We start from the raw sequence: 19,668 nt of genomic DNA, 5'->3' as shown, positions 1-19,668 counted from the left end.
GGATGAGGGGGAAGTTCCCCCACACCCGGCCCTGGCGGCCTCCAGGTCGAGCTGTCAGGGAAGAGCTAAGGACAGTCCGGAGGTCACCGAGGAGAGAGGCAGAACCAGGCAGTGAGTCACCTACACTGGGCGAGACTCCAGGGCCCTGAGTTTGGGCCTCCCACACCCCGGTTTGGAAGGTGGAGGAGGGACAGTAAAGTATCCCCCGGGCTGAGAAGGCCCTTTCAGACAGGGAAGCGAAGGAGGCCACTCCATAAGCTTTACGCAGCTCTGCTCAGGGCGGCCCACTGATGGCGGGTGGAGCTGACGATGACCTAACTGGGTGGTTATTCTCCGTGAAATCGGGAACTTTCGTCTGCAGACCTTACTTACACAGCGAGGTGACCAGTGCCATCAAAGGGCTTGCGTGCACCTGACAGCTAACCTCTTCTTTTTTTTTCATGTTTATTTATTTTGAGAGAGAGAGAGAGCAGAAGCAGGGGAGGGGCAGAGAGAGAGAGGGAGAGAATCCCAAGCAGGCTCTGCACCTCGGGGCCCCAGCCTGCGAACCGCGAGGTCACGACCTGAGCTGAAATCAAGAGCCCGACACCCACTGAGCCACCAGGCGCCCCGACAGCTAGCCTTTAATTAGAACTTGTGGCTCAGTCGCCTGTGCGTCAGGAGGGGGAAGACTGTGTTATCTCTGACAGGTTCCCGGGAGGCCGGGGCAAGTCTCCCGGGGATCCGGGCCTTGGTGGGTATCTCTCAGGCACGCATACTGGTCTCCAAGGGGCCCCGAACGCGCGACCCCATGAGGGGTCGTCGAGCGAACGTGAGCGAGACGGAGGGCCACAGCTGGATCCCTGTCGTGTGCACTCCTACACCTGGGCCACACCCAAGCCTCAGGGCAGCAGGACAAGGAGAGGCCTTCTGGCACAAACCTCACGGTTGTGACGGAGCCCCGGGAAGCTCTGGGAGGGCACAGCTTCTGTAGGAGTCTGGGGGCCCCTGCGCCTCGGACACGCGTGGTCCCTTTTAACCCCGACAGCGATTCTAAGACAGAAGTGGGAGCCCCGTTCTGCAAGATAAGGGAGCGGAGGCCCAGACACGCTGAGGGACCCGGTACCGGTGTGACAGCGGAGTGACGGGGACCCCGGCTACTGCAAGAGGGCGAGACAGGCAGTGCCCGAGGGGAGGCAGGGGTGGGTGAGAGGTAGAGGGAGGGCGTCCCGGGAAGAGAGAAGAGCTGAGCCGAGGCCTGGAGGAGTTCAAGGCTCTCTGAAGCGTGCCTTTCCCGCTCCCGGAGGCTGCTCCAAAGCTGTAGCCCTGCGCGGTATACGTGACTGTACCCGGTTAAGGCCTCTTTCTGTGTAAACTTATAAGATCTGGCGGGCAGCGAGGGGACCCACTCGTCTTGCTGCTGCCCCAGACGGGCCTCGTATGTAAGTTCCTTTGGCTTATTAACACTGCCACCTATCAACCTAGAATGACCTGCCTCTTCCTTGATCAGTCCCCGCCCTCTGCAGATGGGGGCCGGTTTTAGGTAACACCTGGGAAGCTCCCGAGAGGGGTTCAGACCAACCCCTGGTGAGCCAGCCAGGAGACCAAAGAAATGGACCTTGGGAAGGAGGCATCTTCGGGGTGGGGGGGGGGGGGGTGCGGATATCCCAACTTGGCCATCAGCCTCCGTGCGAGGAGCGGCGGCCTGTGTCAGATGACTGCGGACTGCCGTGTGAACACAGGGGACGCCCGAAGACGCCAGCCGTCGTCCGTGCCCCTCGGCAGAGCGGCACGTGGTGCCCTGCGGAAGAGGAGGGAAGCCACGGGGGCCCCGGTGGGCCGACCTCTGCCGCGAGCAGTTCCGCGGGCCCCGAGGCTGCAGCTCCAGTTAGAAAGTTAGAATGGCCTGGGCGCCTGGGTGGCTCAGTCGGTTAAGCGTCAGACTCTTGACTTCGGCTCAGGTCATGATCGCCGGGGCGTGGGATCGAGCCCCGCGTGGGGGGCTCTGCGCTAAGCGTGGAGCCTGCTTCGGATTCTCGCTCTCTTTCTCTCTTGCTCCCCGCCCCTCCCCTGCTCATACTGTCTCACACTCAAATAAGTAAACTAAAGCTCACACTCAAAATAAGTAAACTAAAGAAAAAAAAAAAAGGGAAGCAAGTTAGAATTGCCGAGGTTAGAGAAAGATGCGTGGTGTCCATTGCTCTGCCGGCCTCAGGCTGGCAGACGAGCTGGGAGGGAGACCAGGGTGATGAACTAGAGGCCTCGGCCTGCCGTCTGCAACCCAGGGAGGGTGCAAGCTGGTTAAGGTTAAGACCCTGGCACTGTGACACAGCCGGACTGGGACACTAAGAGGCGGAATCTCTGAGAAACCGATGAAGTTGGAGAGGGTGATGCTGCAGCAAATGATGAGGAAACAGACAAAATGCACCCTGCTTTCTGACCCCTAACTTACGGAAAATTTTTATTTTTTATTTTTATTTTTTTATTTATTTTATTTTATTTTCCAAACATTTATTTATTTTTGAGGCAGAGAGAGACAAAGCATGAACAGGGGAGGGTCAGAGAGAGAGGGAGACACAGAATCTGAAACAGGCTCCAGGCTCTGAGCGGTCAGCCCAGAGCCCAACGCGGGGCTCGAACTCACAGACCGCGAGATCGTGACCTGAGCTGAAGTCGGCCGCTTTACCGACTGAGCCACTCAGGTGCCCCTTTACGGAAAATTTTTAAATAGCAGTTACCCCAAAAGTCCTAAGAGACAACTTGCGTTCTTTCTTTGTCCCTGGAGGTTGTTAAGTCTGGTCTGTAAATGTAAAACATCCTGGGAGATAACCCAAACGTTGCCCACAGAGACTGAAGGCAAAAAGGAGGCAAGAGACTTTTTAAATTTTTTTTTTTAACGTTTATTTATTTTTGAGACAGAGACAGAGCATGAACAGGGGAGGGGCAGAGAGAGAGAGAGGGGGACACAGAATCGGAAGCAGGCTCCGGGCTCCGAGCCATCAGCCCAGAGCCCGACGCAGGGCTCGAACTCACGGACCGTGAGATCGTGACCTGAGCTGAAGTCGGAGGCTTAACAGACTGAGCCACCCAGGCGCCCCAAGAGACTTTTAAAATACAGACTGGCGGGGGCGCCTGGGTGGCTTGGTCAGTTGAGTGACCGGCTCAGGTCATGATTTCACGGCTCGTGGGTTCGAGCCCACGTCAGGCTCTGAGCTGACAGCTTGGGATTCTCCGCCCCTCTCCCTCTGGCTCGATCTCTCTCTCTCTCTCTCTCTCTCTCTCTCTCTCTCTCTCCCCCTCTCTCCCTCTCTCTCAGAATAAATAAATAAACTTAAAAAAAATAAAAACAAATAAAATACGGACTGCCGGAGAGGCTCCCTTGCCCCGTGTGCTATAACAAACTGTCATCAGATCTCTAACCCTGACCATTGTCAAGTCTATCGTCATTTACAGAGAGTTACTGTTTTACCCTAGTGGTTTGGCAAAAATGCATGCCTACAAAAGCGCCTCATCGCCAGGAGATTCGAAGAAAAGACCGACAATACGGGTTTCTGACAGCTAAGATCGATTTGCCTTCGTGTGGGAGGGACGGCGATGAACGTGTCAAGGGCTCCCCCAAAGCTACCTGCGCAGCCCCGCCCTCCCTCTGTCGTGGGGTGGTGGCTGGGGACCTGTCCCCGTTCTCCTTCCCCACATCAGTGACCCGGACCCAAGGCATTGCTGATACAATGTTAACAAGCAAAGGTCTGCCTCTGCTGCTTGGACTTTCCTGACGCACCTGCAAAGGAAAAGACGGATTTATCTACAGAAAACCCAAAGCCCAGGCGCCGTTGGGAGGTTTGGGGGATTGTCTGGTAAGACTCGTGCTGTCCCCAAAGCCGTGATTGATAAGGTGCAACCCTTAAGAAGGTGAGAGAAGTGTGAGCCTTTGTAGGGATTTGGGGGTTTGGGATGACTTCTAATACTCACCTGGCATAGTCCGGGTACGGCCTCTCGCACGGCGGCCAGTGCAGCAACCAGCGGGCTGAGCTCTAAGTCATCTGGCCAGTGATTGCTCGTGAGCGAGCCGTGGCCTTTAGCCCTTGGCAATGACAGCTGGGCTGTTTTAAAGGGATTAACCTGGCAGCTCTGAGCAGGGGAAGCTGAGGGGTGGAAGCTCGTGCCCACGCCTCTGTGGGGGCAGCGGATGTGGAAAGACCTTTGGATTCACCTGCAAGAGCCTGAGACACTCCTCCCTCCCCGGTTTTCATCTCCGTTCACATGGCACAACCCCGGGCAGTTGGGAAGCTGATGCCCTCGCTGGAGCCCGAGCCCGAGGTACTGACTAGATCGGGTGCGTAGGGAGCGGGGCCACCCCAGTGCCCCAGCAGGATGGCATCTTGCCAAGGAGGCCGGACTGCCCTCCGAGTACAGTGACTCGGTCAGTGACGTAATTGCACGTCCAGTGTGTTCTAAACAATACCCAAGACAATTGCGAAAGAAGCTGGGGCCACCCACCGGAGCTCCCGGCCGCGGAGGGACCAGCAACTTGATTGTATCAGTCCCTTCCTCTGGGCGAGGCTTCTAAATATGTGTGGACACGGCATGTGGCCTAAGCCAAGCTGTCCCCCGTCACCGTGCAGACCAGGCTGCCATCATCAGGGGACTAGAGAATCTGAACACCACAGATAGATGCCCTCATTGACTAGATGGTCACCGGGGGCCACATTTCAGAGATCGTGGTGTGCAAGACGGCCATCCTCCTCCTTTTCCCTCAACCGGAGGCCACACCCCCTGTCTGCCCATGGCTCTGAGGGGTGAGGAGCCCCATGAAGAGTGGGGTGGGGGTTGGAAGTGAGCTCCCAGGATGAGGATTTGGGGAAGGGTAAGAGGCAGGTCACGATGCACTAGATATATTCTGTTTACTGATGCCCCCCCCTCCAAATTTCTCCAGAAACCCGCCATCATTCAGCTCTGCCCTGCTTTCCTGTATAAACTCGGTTCGGCCCCCTGCTGTCTCTAGACCTCAGTTTCCCCATATGTCGGATGGAGTGGCTAGGTTTAGACTCTGCCGACCACGATCTCCTCCTGGGAGTCTGCGGCCGGATGACAGACATGTCCAGAATGTGCACACCCCCTCCTGTGCCCAGAGCAGACGTGACTAATCACCCCTTGCACTCTTTCCTGTTGATTCCACCTACCTACAGCATCAGAGTCCTTGCCAGGGACACCCTTTCGGGTGACTTCGGCAACTAGCCAGGTCCGGGCTCAAGATCAGATTATGTCAGCTCCCCAAACCAGGTGTGAGTGGCGCTGTTAGAAATCGCCCTGTATTTGGGGGGCCTAATTATAGATCTGATACAAGGGAGTCCTTTCTAACCACAAGAATTCCATCACCAGGCATAGCCAAGCTGAATCAGGAGACCACAGGCAAGGACTTTGGCCCTGAAAACAGCCAGACCAAAGGCCCAGAGGTCCTGCCCAGCCAGGGGTCTGTTGAGACAAAGGCCCAAGAAGACGATCTTTGCACTCCTGGACAGGATCCCCTCCTTCCGAGCCCCACACTGAACGCCTGGGCAGCGGCAGGACAGAGGGATCGTGGGGGTAGGGCACTGGAGGGGCACAGGGTGTTCACAGAAGGGTGCAGCTTTGGGACCCCAAGGCCCAGCTGACCAGCTGCTCTTTGCTGTTAGTGTAGGGAGGGTAGCGGATTTCATTGAGCTTCTCCAGGCCGGGGTGGGAGAAGGTGTCGAAGGAGAACTTGCCGTGGTATCGTCCCATCCCGCTGTTCCCTGCGTGGGCGTGGAGGGGAGGGGCTGAGGCCGGCAGCCCACCCAGCCTCAGCAGCAGTCTCCTGCCCAAGTGGGAGCCCAGAGCTGGCAAGGAGCTCAGGGAAAGCTGAGCCACTCAAAAAGCCATTGTGCAGATAGGGAAACTGAGGCCTTGAGAGACCCGGGGCCAGGAGCGAGAGAGTGAAGGCGAAACTGGGCCTTCCGGGGATCGGAGTACCAACCCGGGCTTCCCTGGGAGTGGGGGCCGGAGGGTAGAGGAGGGCAGGGCTCACCGACTCCCCCCAGCGGCAGGGACGTCAGAGTCAGGTAGATGAAGCCCTCATTGCCTCCGAAACTCCCGCTGCTGGTCCGATCCAGTATCTGGTTCACTACCTGGGGGGAGGAGGGGGGCGGCCGGTGGTGGGCTTGTGATCCGGGAAGAGGGCTTGGGCCCTCAACCGTTCCACTGGGAGCTGAGGAGCCCCCTTTGTTCCCGTCCTCTGCTGAGACATCTCCCCTCTGAGCCTCTGAGCCCCTTCCACATGGAGGGAGCCCGTGACCGTGAGGGGCGGCAGGAAGGGTAGGAAGCACCAGCCATGCACTGGCAGGCATGTCCCTCTGCCTGTCAGGTCCCCCGGAGCTCTGCCCCGTTCCCCCTTCAGGGCCTCTGCTTGCCCACACAGAGCCTTCGTGCACTTTAGGAAGAAGGGGCTCTCTGAGCAGGCCAGATAGAAAAAGGCACCCCATCGTCTAGCTGGAGGCTAACCCGGCCAGGGCAGACGGCTGGCCAGCCATGCATCTGGCAGGTTTTCGGCCCTGCCCAAGCCCTCCCTGCCAGGAACCTTGTGCAGGGAACCGTTGGCCAAGTGGTGCTGCCCTAACCCTCCCAGGGTGGGCTGTGATGGGGGGAGGTCACCAGTCTGCACCTTTTTTAAACCCCTTTCTTGTCCCAGCCCCACCCGAGCCCCCACCTGTTTGTTGTTGGAGAAGGCGTACAGGGCCAGGGGCTTCTCCCGACGGTTGATGAAGTCGATGGCCTCGTCCAGGCTCCTCACGTTCACGATGGGCAGGATGGGTCCGAAGATCTCCTCCTGCATCACGGGTTCCGTCTCCTCCACGTCCACCAGCACCGTGGGGGCTGCGGGCACAGGGGGCGGCTCAGCCCTGGGGAGGGGGGCCTCGGGCAGGGCTCAGGGACCTTCTGGGGAAGACAGTGTCCCCATGGCCCCCAGGAAGGACCGTGAGGGGTTCTCCAGCCTGGCCGGGGCTAAGGCGGAGCGCCCGTGTCTCCCAACGGTCTTCCCAGAGCCAGGGTCCAGGCTGGGCGCAGCCAGTGCAGCCATGGGAAACTCGCGGCCCAGACTCGCGGCCCAGGTGGGAGCCTCTCGGCCCAGACTCGCAGCCCAGACTCGCGGCCCAGGTGGGAGCCTCCTGGCCCAGACTCGCGGCCCAGACTCGCGGCCCAGGTGGGAGCCTCGCGGCCCAGACTCGCGGCCCAGGCAGGACCCGCATCATGGACGGGCCTTCCCACGGGGGTCGTGGCAGGACGGCAGGCTCACCGATGTAGCGCTCGCTCTCGTCGCTCTGGCCGCCAATGGCCACGTGGCCACAGCCCAGCAGGCCTCGGAGCCGCTGGAAGTGCTTGTCGCTGATGATGCGGCCCAGGTTCGGGGAGCTCCGGGGGTCCTCGCCGTAGAAGCGGGTGATGGCGCTCTGCAGGGCGGGCAGCAGCCGCTCCTGCGTGTCAGGGCTGCACAGGACGTAGTCGGGGGCCACGCAGGTCTGGCCGGTGTTGAAGTAGCGGAACCAGGTCACGCGGTTGGCCACGGTCTGGGGGTCACAGTCGTCGTCCACGTAGCAGGGGTTCTTGCCCCCCAGCTCCAGCGTGACGGGCGTCAGGTGCTTGGCGGCCGCAGACATGACGATCCTGCCCACCCGAGGGCTCCCTGGGGACACGGGAGTTGACGAGGGTCCAGGCCCCCCCTCTCCGGGCCCATTTGTACCTTGTTGCCTGGCAGGTGCCCCAGGCCTTGCTGCCCTCAGATTCCACCTTCCGAGGCCCAGGGGCTGATCGCCATCTGGGATGCTCCCCCTCCTGGCCACCACTTCCTCCCTCCGCAGCCTTCCCCCGGGACATTGGTTGAGGCCACCCTCACCCGTGAAGAAGATGTAGTCGAACTTGTGCTCCAGCAGCCGCCCTGTCTCCTGGGGCCCGCCCAGCACCACGGCGAAGCAGCTCTGTAGGGCGGGACAGGCGCCTCAGGAGATACTGCAGCCCTGGGGATGGCTGGACCCCTCCCAGCTGACAGAGGCGGGGGGTGGGCCACCGGGTGCTGATGTGGGGGGGCCATCCTCACCTGGTCCAGGTACTGGGGCAGGACCTCAGCCAGGACCTTCTCTGTGCTCTTGCTTATTTCTGACGGCTTCAGCACCACACAGTTCCCTGCAGGGACAGAAGTGGAAGACGTGGGGAGAGGCCAGGGCCCCGACAGCCACCCAGGGTAGAGATGCAAGGAACAGGCCAGAGGCCGGGGGCCCTCTTAGGGAAGGGCTATTGGGCTGGGTGGGGAGGGGGGCTCAGGACGCTCTCCTCACCTGCGGCGAGGGCACCCACCAGGGGCACCAGGGTCAGGTTCACGGGATAGTTCCAGGGGCTGATGATGAGCGCCAGGCCGAAGGGCTCCTTCCGGATGAAGGCAGAGCCCATCTGCGTGAGCTGGAGTGCAGGGGTGGGGGGCATAGTGAGGCGCTGCGGGGGGGAGCACCCCAAAGCCACCCCCAGTGTCCCCGAGGTGCCTGTGCAAAGGAGTCCTCATGAAGACTCGAGAGCATCAGTGGCTCGCCGTGGGACGAGGGTGGTGGAGAGGCCTGTGCTGGAACTGCTGCCGGGCACTGCCCCCGACCGGGCCAGCTGGCTCACCAGGTTCTTGGCCACAGGCTCGTCCTTCATCCAGGTGGACAGGTTCTTGAGCGCGAGGTCGACCTCGTTCTGGCACATGATGAGCTCGGATATGTCTGCCTCGAAAGCTGCCTGCCGTGAGATGGAACTCAGGGATCGGGCCTGGGGCAGGGCGGGGAGGGGATCTAGGGCGTGGGGTCCCCAGGAATCCTCACCCCGGGATGTGGAGATAGTTCCCGAGGAACGGCACGGTGAGCGGTGAGCAGCGTGGACCCCAGGACAGGTGGCCCCGGGCTCCAGCTCCCGCTCTGCCGCTTCCCGGGTGTGGGAGTTTGGGCAGGCGTCTTCACCCCCATGCACTTCAGTTTCCCCATGGGTACCATGGGAACCACGCCCCACAAGTTTGGGTGAGTTGATGTCGTAGAGCGCCTACCCCACACTGCACGCCCGGGAAGGGTCTGTGCAACAAACAGGAACGAGTGGGGGGCACAGCCAGCCTTGCCCCCCCGCCCCCACCTTGTGCAGGTCCTGTGCCAGCGCCTCCTGCAAAAGCTGCTTGTGTTCTTGCAGGAAGCGGCCCAGGCCCCTGAGCTGCGCCGCCCGGAACTCGGCCGGCCGCGTCCGCCCTGCGCTGAACGCCTCCCGCAGCCGCCTCAGCGTGTCCGCGAAGGGGTCCATCCTGCAGGGAGGGGGCAGCGTGGGCCGGGGCTCCCCCACCCTCACGGCCAGTCCCCCCGCCCCCGGCCCTGGCCGCAGCCACGAGGGCTCAGGACACTCCCGCAGGGACACACGTGTAGCCCAGAGGGCCCGGGCTGCCCCCGCGCACGCATCCAATGTGTGTGCCCCACCCACACTCGCGCCTGGGTCCCCTCCAGCCATGGCACCAGGCCGCAAGCAAAGCTGAGAAGCAGGGATCCAACGGGTGACACGGAGGGCCCCCTCTGGGCCTGAAGCAGGGACTCTGAGGGTTCTTAACAGAATGCTTGCAGTGGCTCACGGGGAAAGCGAGGCCGGGCGTGCCATCCACAGGTGCCCGCAGCGGAAGGAGGGCCCCGTGTCTGCTCTGGGGAGGTGGTCCTGGAAGGAGGGTCTCAGCGCAAGGAGCAGAGGAACATTCTGGTGGGCGAGCATGCGCGGAAAGGCAGAGGCGGAGGGCCAGGTTGGCAGAGCTGAGAGAGCCTGGGGCCTCGAATCCCTCTGGGCCGTAGCCAGATGGCCCAAGGGAACCCCCGCAGGGCTGAGGGTGGGGGGGGGTTGCGGGGGGCCAGGGAGCAGGGGCCCAGCAGAGGGGGTGCATTCCCTAGACCTAGGGGAAAAGGGGGTTCTGAGCACCCCAACCCAGAGGCTACCTGTGTGCCTCCCTGTCTTTCTGTGTCTGTCTGTCCGTGTGCATATTTCTGTCTCTCTGTGTGCCTGTGTGTGTCTGTGTGTACGTCTCTGTGTGTGTGTCTGTCTGTCCGTGTGGTCTTGGGCTGTCCTCTGTCCTCAGCCGCATCTCACAGGCCGGAGCCCAGGACCTCAGCGCGTTGGCCGTGGAGGAGATGAGGCTCAGCCTCTCCCCTGGGCACCTGCAGGCCGGCGGCCCCATCCGTGCCTCCACCACTCCCAGGGCCTCAGGCCGGTCACTCCTTCTCTCTGAGCCTCAGTCTCCTCATCTGGGAAGGGGGAACAGCCCGCCTCTGTGGAGCACACAGCACAGGCCTGGCCGTGCACCCCTCAGCGCATGTCGGCGGCCGCGGTTACTATTCTCGGAAGCCATAACACAAGGAAAGCAGCTAGCGCCCAGCTCAGGGGGTTGTCCCAGCGGGGGAATTCGGGGCGACGGGACAGATACTGCACACACTCCCAGGCGGTCTGCAGATGCCTCCCTCCCCCTGGCGGTGAGGCCGTCACTCCCGGCACTGTACGCTCCCTTCCGTGGGGACAGGGGCTCTGGACCACAGGGTCCAGAGGATACAGTCCACAGTAGTTGCTCAGTAAAGACTTATTCTTGTCACGGGCTGGAAGGGGGCCCCGGTCATGCCCTCCCACAGCCAGGCCCAGTTGCGGGGGGGGGGGGGGGAGTGCGTCCCACCTAGACCGCTGCCCCAGACAGCAGAGCCCCATTTCCTCCTGAGCACTTCCCGGAGGAGCGAGGCCTGAGTGGACCACGGCACTGCCCACCCTCAGTCCCAGAGCTCTGCCTGGAATGCCAGCATCACCCTCCCTCACCCAGCTTTCCCTGCCTGGGGTTCAAACAGCTCCTGGCCCTATCAGCCCTGCTCTAACTTTGTCCATGGCTCCCTAGTACCTCTCTAGGGTCAAAAGCCTCAGCCCTGAATAGAGGCCCAGAGCGGAGGAGTCTGGGACGAGTTATGGCACCTGGTGTCCTGATGTCCACCCCAAGATCCTGGCCCCAGCCCATCGTACCTTTTCCAGGTGAGGCAGGCAGGGCAGGAGCTCCCTGCCTTTCTCAGCCGTCATTGTCTGTGTCCCCATTGTGCACACCTGGGGTGCCTGGGGACAATCTCAGACTCAGCTTAAGGGTGGCCAGATCCCCAGCCCCATCCCCACTGTTGCCCAGTAAGTGAGGAAACAGACAGCTGGGTGGGGGGTGAGGTCAGCAGCAAGGCCAGGGGTGGGGCTGGAGCTGACCAGCTGGTTCCTGCTTCTCATCCAAGGTGCCTCCCTGTCGTGGGGCCACAGGGCCAGGGGTCCTGTGCAGGGGAGCAAGGCCTCAGGAGTTGCTGACAAGAAACTCCCGGCTGCTTGTCAGGGAGGCTTTGGCCGGGCCCGGACCATGTGGGTGACTGCAGAAGACTCGGTCGGCCCTTCGGGAGCTCGCAGTCTAAACACAGAAGAACAGGGGCGCCCGGGTGGCCCCAGTCGGTGGCCCAGATCTTGATCTCACGGTTTGTGAGTTCGAACACCCGCATCGGGCTCTGTGCTGACAGCTCGGAGCCTGGAGCCTGCTTCGGGTCCTGGGTCTCCCCTTCTCTCTCTGCCCCTCCCTTGCTCGCGCTCTCCGTCTCTCTCTCTCTCTCTCTCTCTCTCTCAAAAATGAACATTAAAAAAAATCAAACACAGAACGGTGGCACTGAAAGCAATTCCCAAGCGTGAAAGGGTGCGCCACAGGCTCCAAGAGGCCGGCGACAGGCCCCACCAGCGGGAGCCAGCTGCAGCGGGGAAGGGGCAGGGGCGGAGGCTCTGGTGGGGGCACACGTTCTGGGCAGAGGGACGCGCGTGTGCCCGGGGTTTGAGAAACAAGACACAGCTGGGCAGGGCCCTGCAATTTATCCCGCGGCCAGTGGGCACGTCACAGAACACAGGCTAGATGGGGAACACAGCCGGTGCCCCGGAGCTGAGTGCTTGGTGTGCGACGTCTCTTTTGAGCCTCGCGGCTTTCGTTACTGCGCCGTTGGAAGGATGAGGAAACCGGGGCTCCGAGAGGCCACCCGATTTGCCCTCCTCGAGGCTGCTGTGTGGCGGTTTCAGTCCCAGTCTGTGTGGCCCTAGCCCCTCACCCCACCGGCACTGAGACCCTGCACCAAGGCTTTTTTATTGACTTCCTAGCATCTCTCCGCCTCTCGCAGATGTTCCGTAGTAAGCTTGCGACACTTCCAGAAGCGGAAAGAAATGTCAGTAAGCGTCGCTTTTACAACCCTATATCAAAGACAGCTCTGGCCTCGCCTCCCAAGGAGGTCCCCCCTTTTCGTCTCCCGACTCCCCAGCCATCCCCATCCCAGCCCCGGTGACACCTGGCTGGTTCCAGTCTGTCCACATGCTGCCTCCTCCCCCAGCCTGGGAGCTCCTCCGGGAAGGATGGGATCTGTCCCCCCACCCCCGCCCCCCGGGGCCAGACCAGCACAGGCCTGGAGGGACTGTTCCTCCAAGGGTGTTCCCAGGAACCTGCCTGTCCCGGGGTGGGGGGGGGGGGGGGGAGTGAGATCCAGTCAGAAGGCACAGCTGGAGCAGGGCAGTGACACCTGCCTGAGCTGAGCCTGCTCCCGACCCCTGGCCCTGTGGCCCCACATTTCACTCCCTCGCGCTGCTGGCTCCCGACCGCAGGGCCCCACGTACCCCAGTGTGGGCTCCGACTCTGGATCCTTCGCTGCACCTTTGCCCTCTTTGCCTGACATTCTGCCTCCAGGTGTGCTGATTCTGCTCCTCGGCCCGGTCTCACCCCTGCTTCTGCCGTCTGCCAATCCTCCCAGGAGCCCCAGCAGCCTGTCGGCTTCTACCAGACTCCTGTGCCCAAGCCCCGCAGTGGAGCGGCTGTGGGGGAGACCTAGCAGAAGCTGCCTCTTAATTCATAGACCTACACCCCTCCCCAGGCTGGGCTGGGAGTTGGCTGCATTTGTTTAGAGAACAGGTCTGGCAACTCCGGGCCACTCTGAGTGTGCTGGCAGGGAGTTGCGTGAGAAGGAGACAAATCCCCCAGGGGGCTTTAGGATGAAAAGATCAGTGGGACCCTGGTGGGAAATGCTGCCTCCTCCAGGAAGCCCTCAGCCAGCAGGGTTTTATGGCCCACCCAGGTCCCTGCACACACCCCCCAACCTCATGCCATTGAGCCCCTTTATTTCCCCTCTCCTAATGTGTCTGGCATCCTCAGGGCAGAGGAAGGGGCTGTGAGCCGAGAGAGCCTGGACTGGGGGTGAGGGGGACACCTGTAGAGCTGCGGGTGGTTACCTCGTTCTTTTGTTCACTTACTCTCTTATTCACTGTGGGACCCTGGGTAAGTTACTTAACCTCTCTGAGCCTCTCCAGGTCGCAAGAGTGCTTGTCATGGTCCTTGAGAGGATCACCCGGGAAGATCAGACCAAGACCACCCACGGCGGAGGGCTGCGGAGAGCGGTTCCAGGCAGAGCGTGTGAGAACCCACCGTGTACCCTGAGATCATCCCCTGGCTCTGATTGGAGTCAGCCAAGCAGGAGCCACAGCCTGCCACAAACCCCAGACCGGAGTCTGGGCCCGAGCCTCGGATGTCAGTGCTGTTATGAGCCCGGGAAGGGGACCTGTGGGCTGGCGAGGCTCACTGTAGAGCGGAGGGGGAGCGTGGCAGCTGAGGACGCCCACTGACCCCAAACCATTGGCTCATGCCTTCGGGTGGGTGAATTGTATCTTAATGAAGCTGTTAAAATAAAACAAAACAAAAGCAAGCAAACCTGAGCCATGAAGGCTGAACAGCTCGTAAGCGAATAACAAAACGCTCCACCCCAGCAGCAGTTGGCAAAACGTAAGATAAAACCTTCGTAAGACACCTTTGCCGCCCCATGTTGTCAGTTTCCTGCGGCTGCTCTAACAAATGACCACAAACACGGTGACTGCGGGCAGCAGAAATTTATTGTCTCTGGAGGCCAGAAGGCCCAAATCAGGGCCATGCTTCCCCCCGGGGTTCTAGAAAGAGTCCTTTCCTGCCTCCCCTGCCTTCTGTGGCTTCCCACATCCCTGGGCTTGTGGCCACGTACCTCCTACCTTCGTGGGGTCTTCTCAGTGTTGAATCTCTCCCTGCCTGTCTCTTACTGGGACACTTGTGATTGAGTTCGGGGTCCATCAGACATTCCAGGATGGTTTCCTCCTCTCAAGATCCTTATCTTAATCACATATGCAAGGTTTTTTTAAAATTTTTAAAAAAATGTTTATTTATTTTTGAGACAGAGAGAGACAGAGCATGAACAGGGGAGGGTCAGAGAGAGAGGGAGACACAGAATCCGAAGCAGGCTCCAGGCTCCGAGGCGTCAGCACAGAGCCCGACGCAGGGCTCGAACTCATGGACCGTGAGATCATGGCCTGAGCCGAAGTCAGACGCTTAACGGACTGAGCCACCCAGGCGCCCCTGCAAAGATATTTTTTTAAGTTTATTTACTTATTTTGGGAGTGAGGAGGGGCAGAAAGAGAGAGAATGAGAATGTGTTGGGCACAGAGCCCAACGTGAGGCTCAATCCCACGAACTGTGAGCTCATGACCTGAGCTGAAATCAAGAGTTGGATGCTCAACTCACTGAGCCACCCAGGCACCCTCAAAGCCACTTTTTTGAAAGTAACGTCTCACAGAGGAGGTGGACACGTCTTTGGGAGCCATCGTCAGCCTCCCGTAGGAAGCAAAAGCCACTTGCTTTATCATCCTGGAAAATGATGGATCATGACTCCCAGGAAAACGTAGTGAAATCATCAACAAATATTTGCTGAGCATTTAAGGAGAGAGCCTCACATGGGACCTGGCTTTGAACTAGCCCTGCACAGGGCAGTAGTCTCAAAGTTGGAGAGGGACGCTAGACGGAACAGTGTTGGGCAGACAGAGGCTGTGCCGGCCAGGGGCACCTCTCTGACGAAGCTGTGTCTGAGCTGACCCCTCAGTGAGATGAGCCGGGCCCTCGGACACCAGCAGCTGGGAGGGAAGAGTGTCCGTTCCAGGCAGACGGACGCAAGCATAAACATCTGAGGACAAGAGGAGGATCAACGTGGCTGTGCATCAGTGAGACCGAACAGAGGGAAGGCACGGGACATCGAAAGAGCACCTTGGAGTCGGTGCGTCCACTGAGGGATGCCATCACCCCCAGCTGACAGCCACCACCCTAGATGATTCTTTCAAGGAGTTCCACGGCCACGGGGAAGCCAAGAATGGGTGATGGCTGAAGGGTGGGATGGGTTGAGAGTGGGGAGATCCAGGGGCGCATATAGGGATGGCCCAGGTGGGGAAGGTAGAAGGGACAGGGCACGTGGTTGTGGGGTGAGGGCTGGCAGAGTCGGGGGTGGAGAATGAGGGACGGATTTCCTCTGGACTTTTCTGTGCTTCCCGTGACGTGACATCGGCCGGAGTGGGGGAGCGAGGAGGTCGGGTGTGACGACCCTGAGGACAGAACAGCAGCTCTGGTTGAGGCCTCTGAGGTTTGGCCCTGACCTTCCTTCCATTGAGATCTGACAGCCTCCTGTGGCCCAAATTGCAACCTTTCAAAATCAATATGGTGGACGTTTAGAGAGTGCCCCCTTTTTGGCAATTCCAGACATTGCTGTGAGTAACACTGGGTGTATCTCTTTGTAAACTTTCTCTGGGTGTGTATCTGGGAGTAAGACTTGTAGATGGTATGTGCACCTTCGACTAGCCCAAGTATTGCTACACATGACCTAGATGTTGCCTCCAAAGAGACTGACTGATGGAAATTCCCCTAACACTGTACCCAAGTTCCCCTTGCCCCCTCTCCTCTCCAACAGTTGGCATTTTGCTTTTGGCCAATGAGTGCAGTGGGGTTGAATGGGGCCCTCCCCACCCCCAAAACACGTATGTCCATGCCCTAACCTTGGGAGTCTGTGAATGTAGCCTTATGTGGAAAAAGGGTCTTTACCGATGGAATTAAGTTAAGGGTCTCAAGAGAAGACCATCCCGGATTGTCCAAGGGAGCCCTAAATCCGATGACACATCCCCGTAAGAGGAAGAAAGAGATTTGGAATAGAAGAGGAGGAGGCCATACGACTATGAGGCAGAGATTGGGGTAATGCAGCCATGAGCCAAGGAGCGCCTGGAGCCCCAAAGTTGGAAGAGGTAAGGAAGGACCCTCCCCCTAGAGACGGTGCAGGGAGCGTGGTCCTGGCACAGCTGGATTTCAGATTTCTGACCTCCAGAGCTGTGAGAGAATGAATATCTGGTTTCTAAGCTTCCGAGTTTGTGTAATTGGTTATACCGGTTCTAGGAAACTGACACGATGGGCATGGTTTTCTGTTGTGTCACTTTTCTTTTGTCTTACTGGCTTGTAGGATTCTGAATATTCACGGTCATAATCGCTCGCTGTGTACCTAGTTTTTTTTTAATTAACGAACGTCATTTTCTAGAACGGTTCACAGCAAAACTGAGCGAGAAATACACACGGTTCCCATCCATCCCTTTGTCCCCCCCCCGCCACGCACTCAACACAATTTCACTCTGCTTTCTTCTTGCTTACGTGGTTTCTGAGAGGTCAGATATGATTCTTATGTTTGTCCTTGTTTGTAGGTCAGATATAGATAAGGTTTCCCCTCTCTGATTTCTTCCAAGATGTTTGCTTTATCTTCGATTTTCTTAAGTTTAAATGTAATGTGCCTAGATGTAACTGTTTATTATTATTATTATTATTATTTTGCATTTATCTTGCTTGGTGTTCTCTGGGACTCCTGGATCTGTGGTTTGGTGTCTGGTGTTAATTTGGGGGAAACTCTTAGTCATCACTGCTTCAAATATTGCCTCTGTTCCATTTCTCTTCTGGTTAGGGTTTTCCTATTACATGTATGCTACACTTTTTGTTATTGTCACACAATTCTGGGACAGCCTGTACTTTTTTTCTCTCTCTCAATCTGTTTTTCTCTTTGCTCTTCCATTATGGAAGTTTCTAGTGTCATACCTTCAAGCTCAGAAATTCTTTCCTCAGCCGTGTCCAGGCTCCTAGTGAGCCCATCAAAGGCATCCTTCGTTTCTGTTCCGGTGTTTTGGATCTCTAGCGTTTCATTTCGATTCTTCCTCCAAATGTCCATCGCTCTGCTTCCGTTGTCTCTCCGTTACCTCATGTTGTCTGCCTTTGCCTTTAATGTGCTTGGCACGTTAGTCATAGGTCTTTTTTAATTCCTGGGCTGATGATTCCAACGTCCCTGTCATATCTGACTCTGGTTCTGATGCTTGTTCAGTCTCTTGAGACTGCTCTTGTCTTTTAGTATGGTTTGAAACCTTTTTTTATATTCAATTTTTCAAAATGGAAATCCAAGTTAGTTAACATGTAGTGTAATAATGATTTCGGGAATAGAATCCAGTGATTCATCCCTTACATATAACACCCTGTGCTCATCCCATCAAGTGTCCTCCTTACTGACCCTTGCCCATTTAGCCCATCCCCCACCCAATATGCCTTGAGCAACCCTCAGTTTGTTCTCTGTATTTAAGAGTCTCTTATGATTTGTCTCCTCTCTGTTTTTATCTTATGTTTGCTTCCCTTCCCTTATGTTCATCTGTTTTGTATCTTAGATTCCGCATATGAGTGAAATCATATGATATTTGCCTCTCTCTGACTGATGTATTTCGCTTAGCATAATACACTCTAGTTCCATCCATGTTGTTGCAAGCAAGATTTCATTCTTTCTGATTGCCAAGTTATATTCCGTTCTGTGTATATCCCACATCTTCTTTAGCCATTCATCCACCGATGGACATTGGGGCTCTTGCCGTACTTTGGCTATTGTTGATGGTGCTGCTATGGACATTGGGTGCAGGTGCCCCTTCGAATCAATAGTTTTGCATCCTTTGGATAAATTCCTAGTGGTGCAATTGCTGGGTCGTAGGGTAGTTCTATTTTTAATTTTTTGAGGAACCTCCATACTGTTTTCCAGAGTGGCTGCATCAGTTTGCATTCCCACCAACAATGCAAAAGAGACCCTCTCTCTCCGCATCCTCGCCAACATCTGTTGGTGCCTGAGGTGTTAATGTTAGCCATTCTGACAGGTGTGAGGTGGTATCTCATTGTGGTTTTGATTTGTCTTTCCCTGATGATGGGTGATGTTGAGCATTTTTTCATGTGTCTATTAGCCATCTGGATGTCTTCTTTGGAAAAGTGTCTCTTCATCCCATTTCTTTACTGGATTATTTGTTTTTTGGGTGTTGAGTTTGATAAGTTCTCTATAGATTTTGGTTACCAACTCTTTATCTGATATGTCATTTGCACTTATCTCCTCCCATTCCGTCGGTTGCCATTTAGTTTTGCTGATTGTTTCCTTCGCTGTGCAGAAGCTTTTTGTTTTGATGAGGTCCCCATAGTTCATTTTTGCTTTTGTTTCCCTTGCCTCTGGAGACGTGTTGAGTAAGAAGTTGCTGTGGCCAAGATCAAAGAGGTTTTTGCCTGCTTTCTCCTCGAGGATTTTGATGGCTTCCTGTCTTACGTTTAGGTCTTTCATCCATTTTGAGTTTATTTTTGTGTCTGGTGTAAGAAAGTGGTCCAGGTTCATTCTTCTGCGTGTCGCTGTCCAGTTTTCCCAGCACCACTTGCTGAAGAGACCGCGTTTATTCCATTGGATATTCCTTCCTGCTTTGTCAAAGATTAGTTGGCCATACGTCTGTGGGTCCATTTCTGGGTTCTCTGTTCTGTTCCATGGATCTGAGTGTCTATTTTTGTGCCAGTACCATACTGTCTTGATTACAGCTTTGTAATACATCTTGAAGTCCGGAATTGTGATGCCTCCAGCTTTGGTTTTCTTTTTTACGGTTGCTTTGTCTATTCTGGATCTTTTCTGGTTCCATATAAATTTTAAGATTCTTTATTCTAGCTCTGTGAAGAAGGCTCGTGTTATTTTTATAGGGATTGCATTGAATATGTAGATTGCTTTGGGTAGGATCGCCATTTTCACAATATTTGTTCTTCTAATCCATGAGCGTGGAATGTTTTTCCATGTTTTTGTGTCTTCTTCAATTTCTTCCTAAGCTTTCTATAGTTTTCAGTGTATAGATTTTTTGCCTCATTGGTTAGGTTTATTCCTAGGTATTTTATGGGTTTTGGTGCAACTATAAATGGGATCAGTTCCTTGATTTCTCCTTCTGCTGTTTCGTTCTCAGTGTATAGAAATGCAACCCATTTCTGTACATTGATTTTATATCTTGTGACTTTGCTGAATTCATGGATCAGTTCCAGCCTTTTTTTGGTGGAGTCTTCTGGGTTTTCCACATAGAGTATCACATCATCTGCAAATAGTGAAAGTTTGACTTCCTCCTGGCTGATTTGGGTGCCTTTTATTTCTTTGTGTTGTCTGATTGCTGAGGCTAGGACTTCCAACACTATGTTGAATAGCAGTGATGAGAGCGGACATCCCTGTCTTGTTCCTGATCTCAGGGGGAAAGCTCTCAGTTTCTCCCCATTGAGGATATCAGCGGTGGGTCTTTCATATATAGCTTTTATGATCTTGAGCTATGATCCTTCTATCCCTACTTTCTTGAGGGTTTTTTTAATGTTTATTTATTTTTGAAGGAAAGAGAGAGCATGAGCAGGGGAGGAGCACACACACACACACACAGAATCCAAAACAGGCTTCAAGCTCTGAGCTGTCAGCGCAGAGC

General features: G+C 56.6%; 1 protein-coding gene across 1 annotated transcript; it reads right to left on the bottom strand.

The window, feature by feature from the left end:
- Positions 1-5,481: 5,481 nt before the first annotated feature.
- ALDH3B2 (aldehyde dehydrogenase 3 family member B2) lies at positions 5,482-12,912 on the bottom strand. Its single transcript, XM_086676744.1, has 10 exons — positions 12,688-12,912; positions 9,145-9,307; positions 8,650-8,760; positions 8,325-8,445; positions 8,087-8,172; positions 7,886-7,967; positions 7,289-7,675; positions 6,701-6,867; positions 6,023-6,122; positions 5,482-5,750 (listed from the first exon to the last, which is right to left on the bottom strand). The coding sequence occupies exons 1-10, from the start codon at positions 12,744-12,746 to the stop codon at positions 5,590-5,592; spliced, it is 1,437 nt and encodes a 478-aa protein (XP_086532870.1). The 5' UTR covers positions 12,747-12,912; the 3' UTR covers positions 5,482-5,589.
- Positions 12,913-19,668: the final 6,756 nt, after the last annotated feature.

The sequence above is a fragment of the Puma concolor genome, chromosome D1 (genome assembly GCF_028749965.1).
Source record: "Puma concolor isolate L17-30 chromosome D1, mPumCon1.1.hap2, whole genome shotgun sequence".
Taxonomy (NCBI): Eukaryota; Metazoa; Chordata; class Mammalia; order Carnivora; family Felidae; genus Puma; species Puma concolor.
The sequence above is the reverse complement of the archived record's forward strand: the minus strand, read 5'-3'. Positions and strand labels throughout refer to the sequence as shown.

Excerpts from the sequence above, each read along its gene's own strand:
- ALDH3B2 (XM_086676744.1), bottom strand. The coding sequence starts at position 12,746 with ATGTCAGGCAAAGAGGGCAAAGGTGCAGCGAAGGATCCAGAGTCGGAG. Across the intron at positions 7,676-7,885 it reads CGACTACATCTTCTTCACGG|GGAGCCCTCGGGTGGGCAGG; the intron begins GTGAGGGTGGCC and ends CCGTGTCCCCAG. Across the intron at positions 6,868-7,288 it reads CGAGAGCGAGCGCTACATCG|CCCCCACGGTGCTGGTGGAC; the intron begins GTGAGCCTGCCG and ends CTGTGCCCGCAG.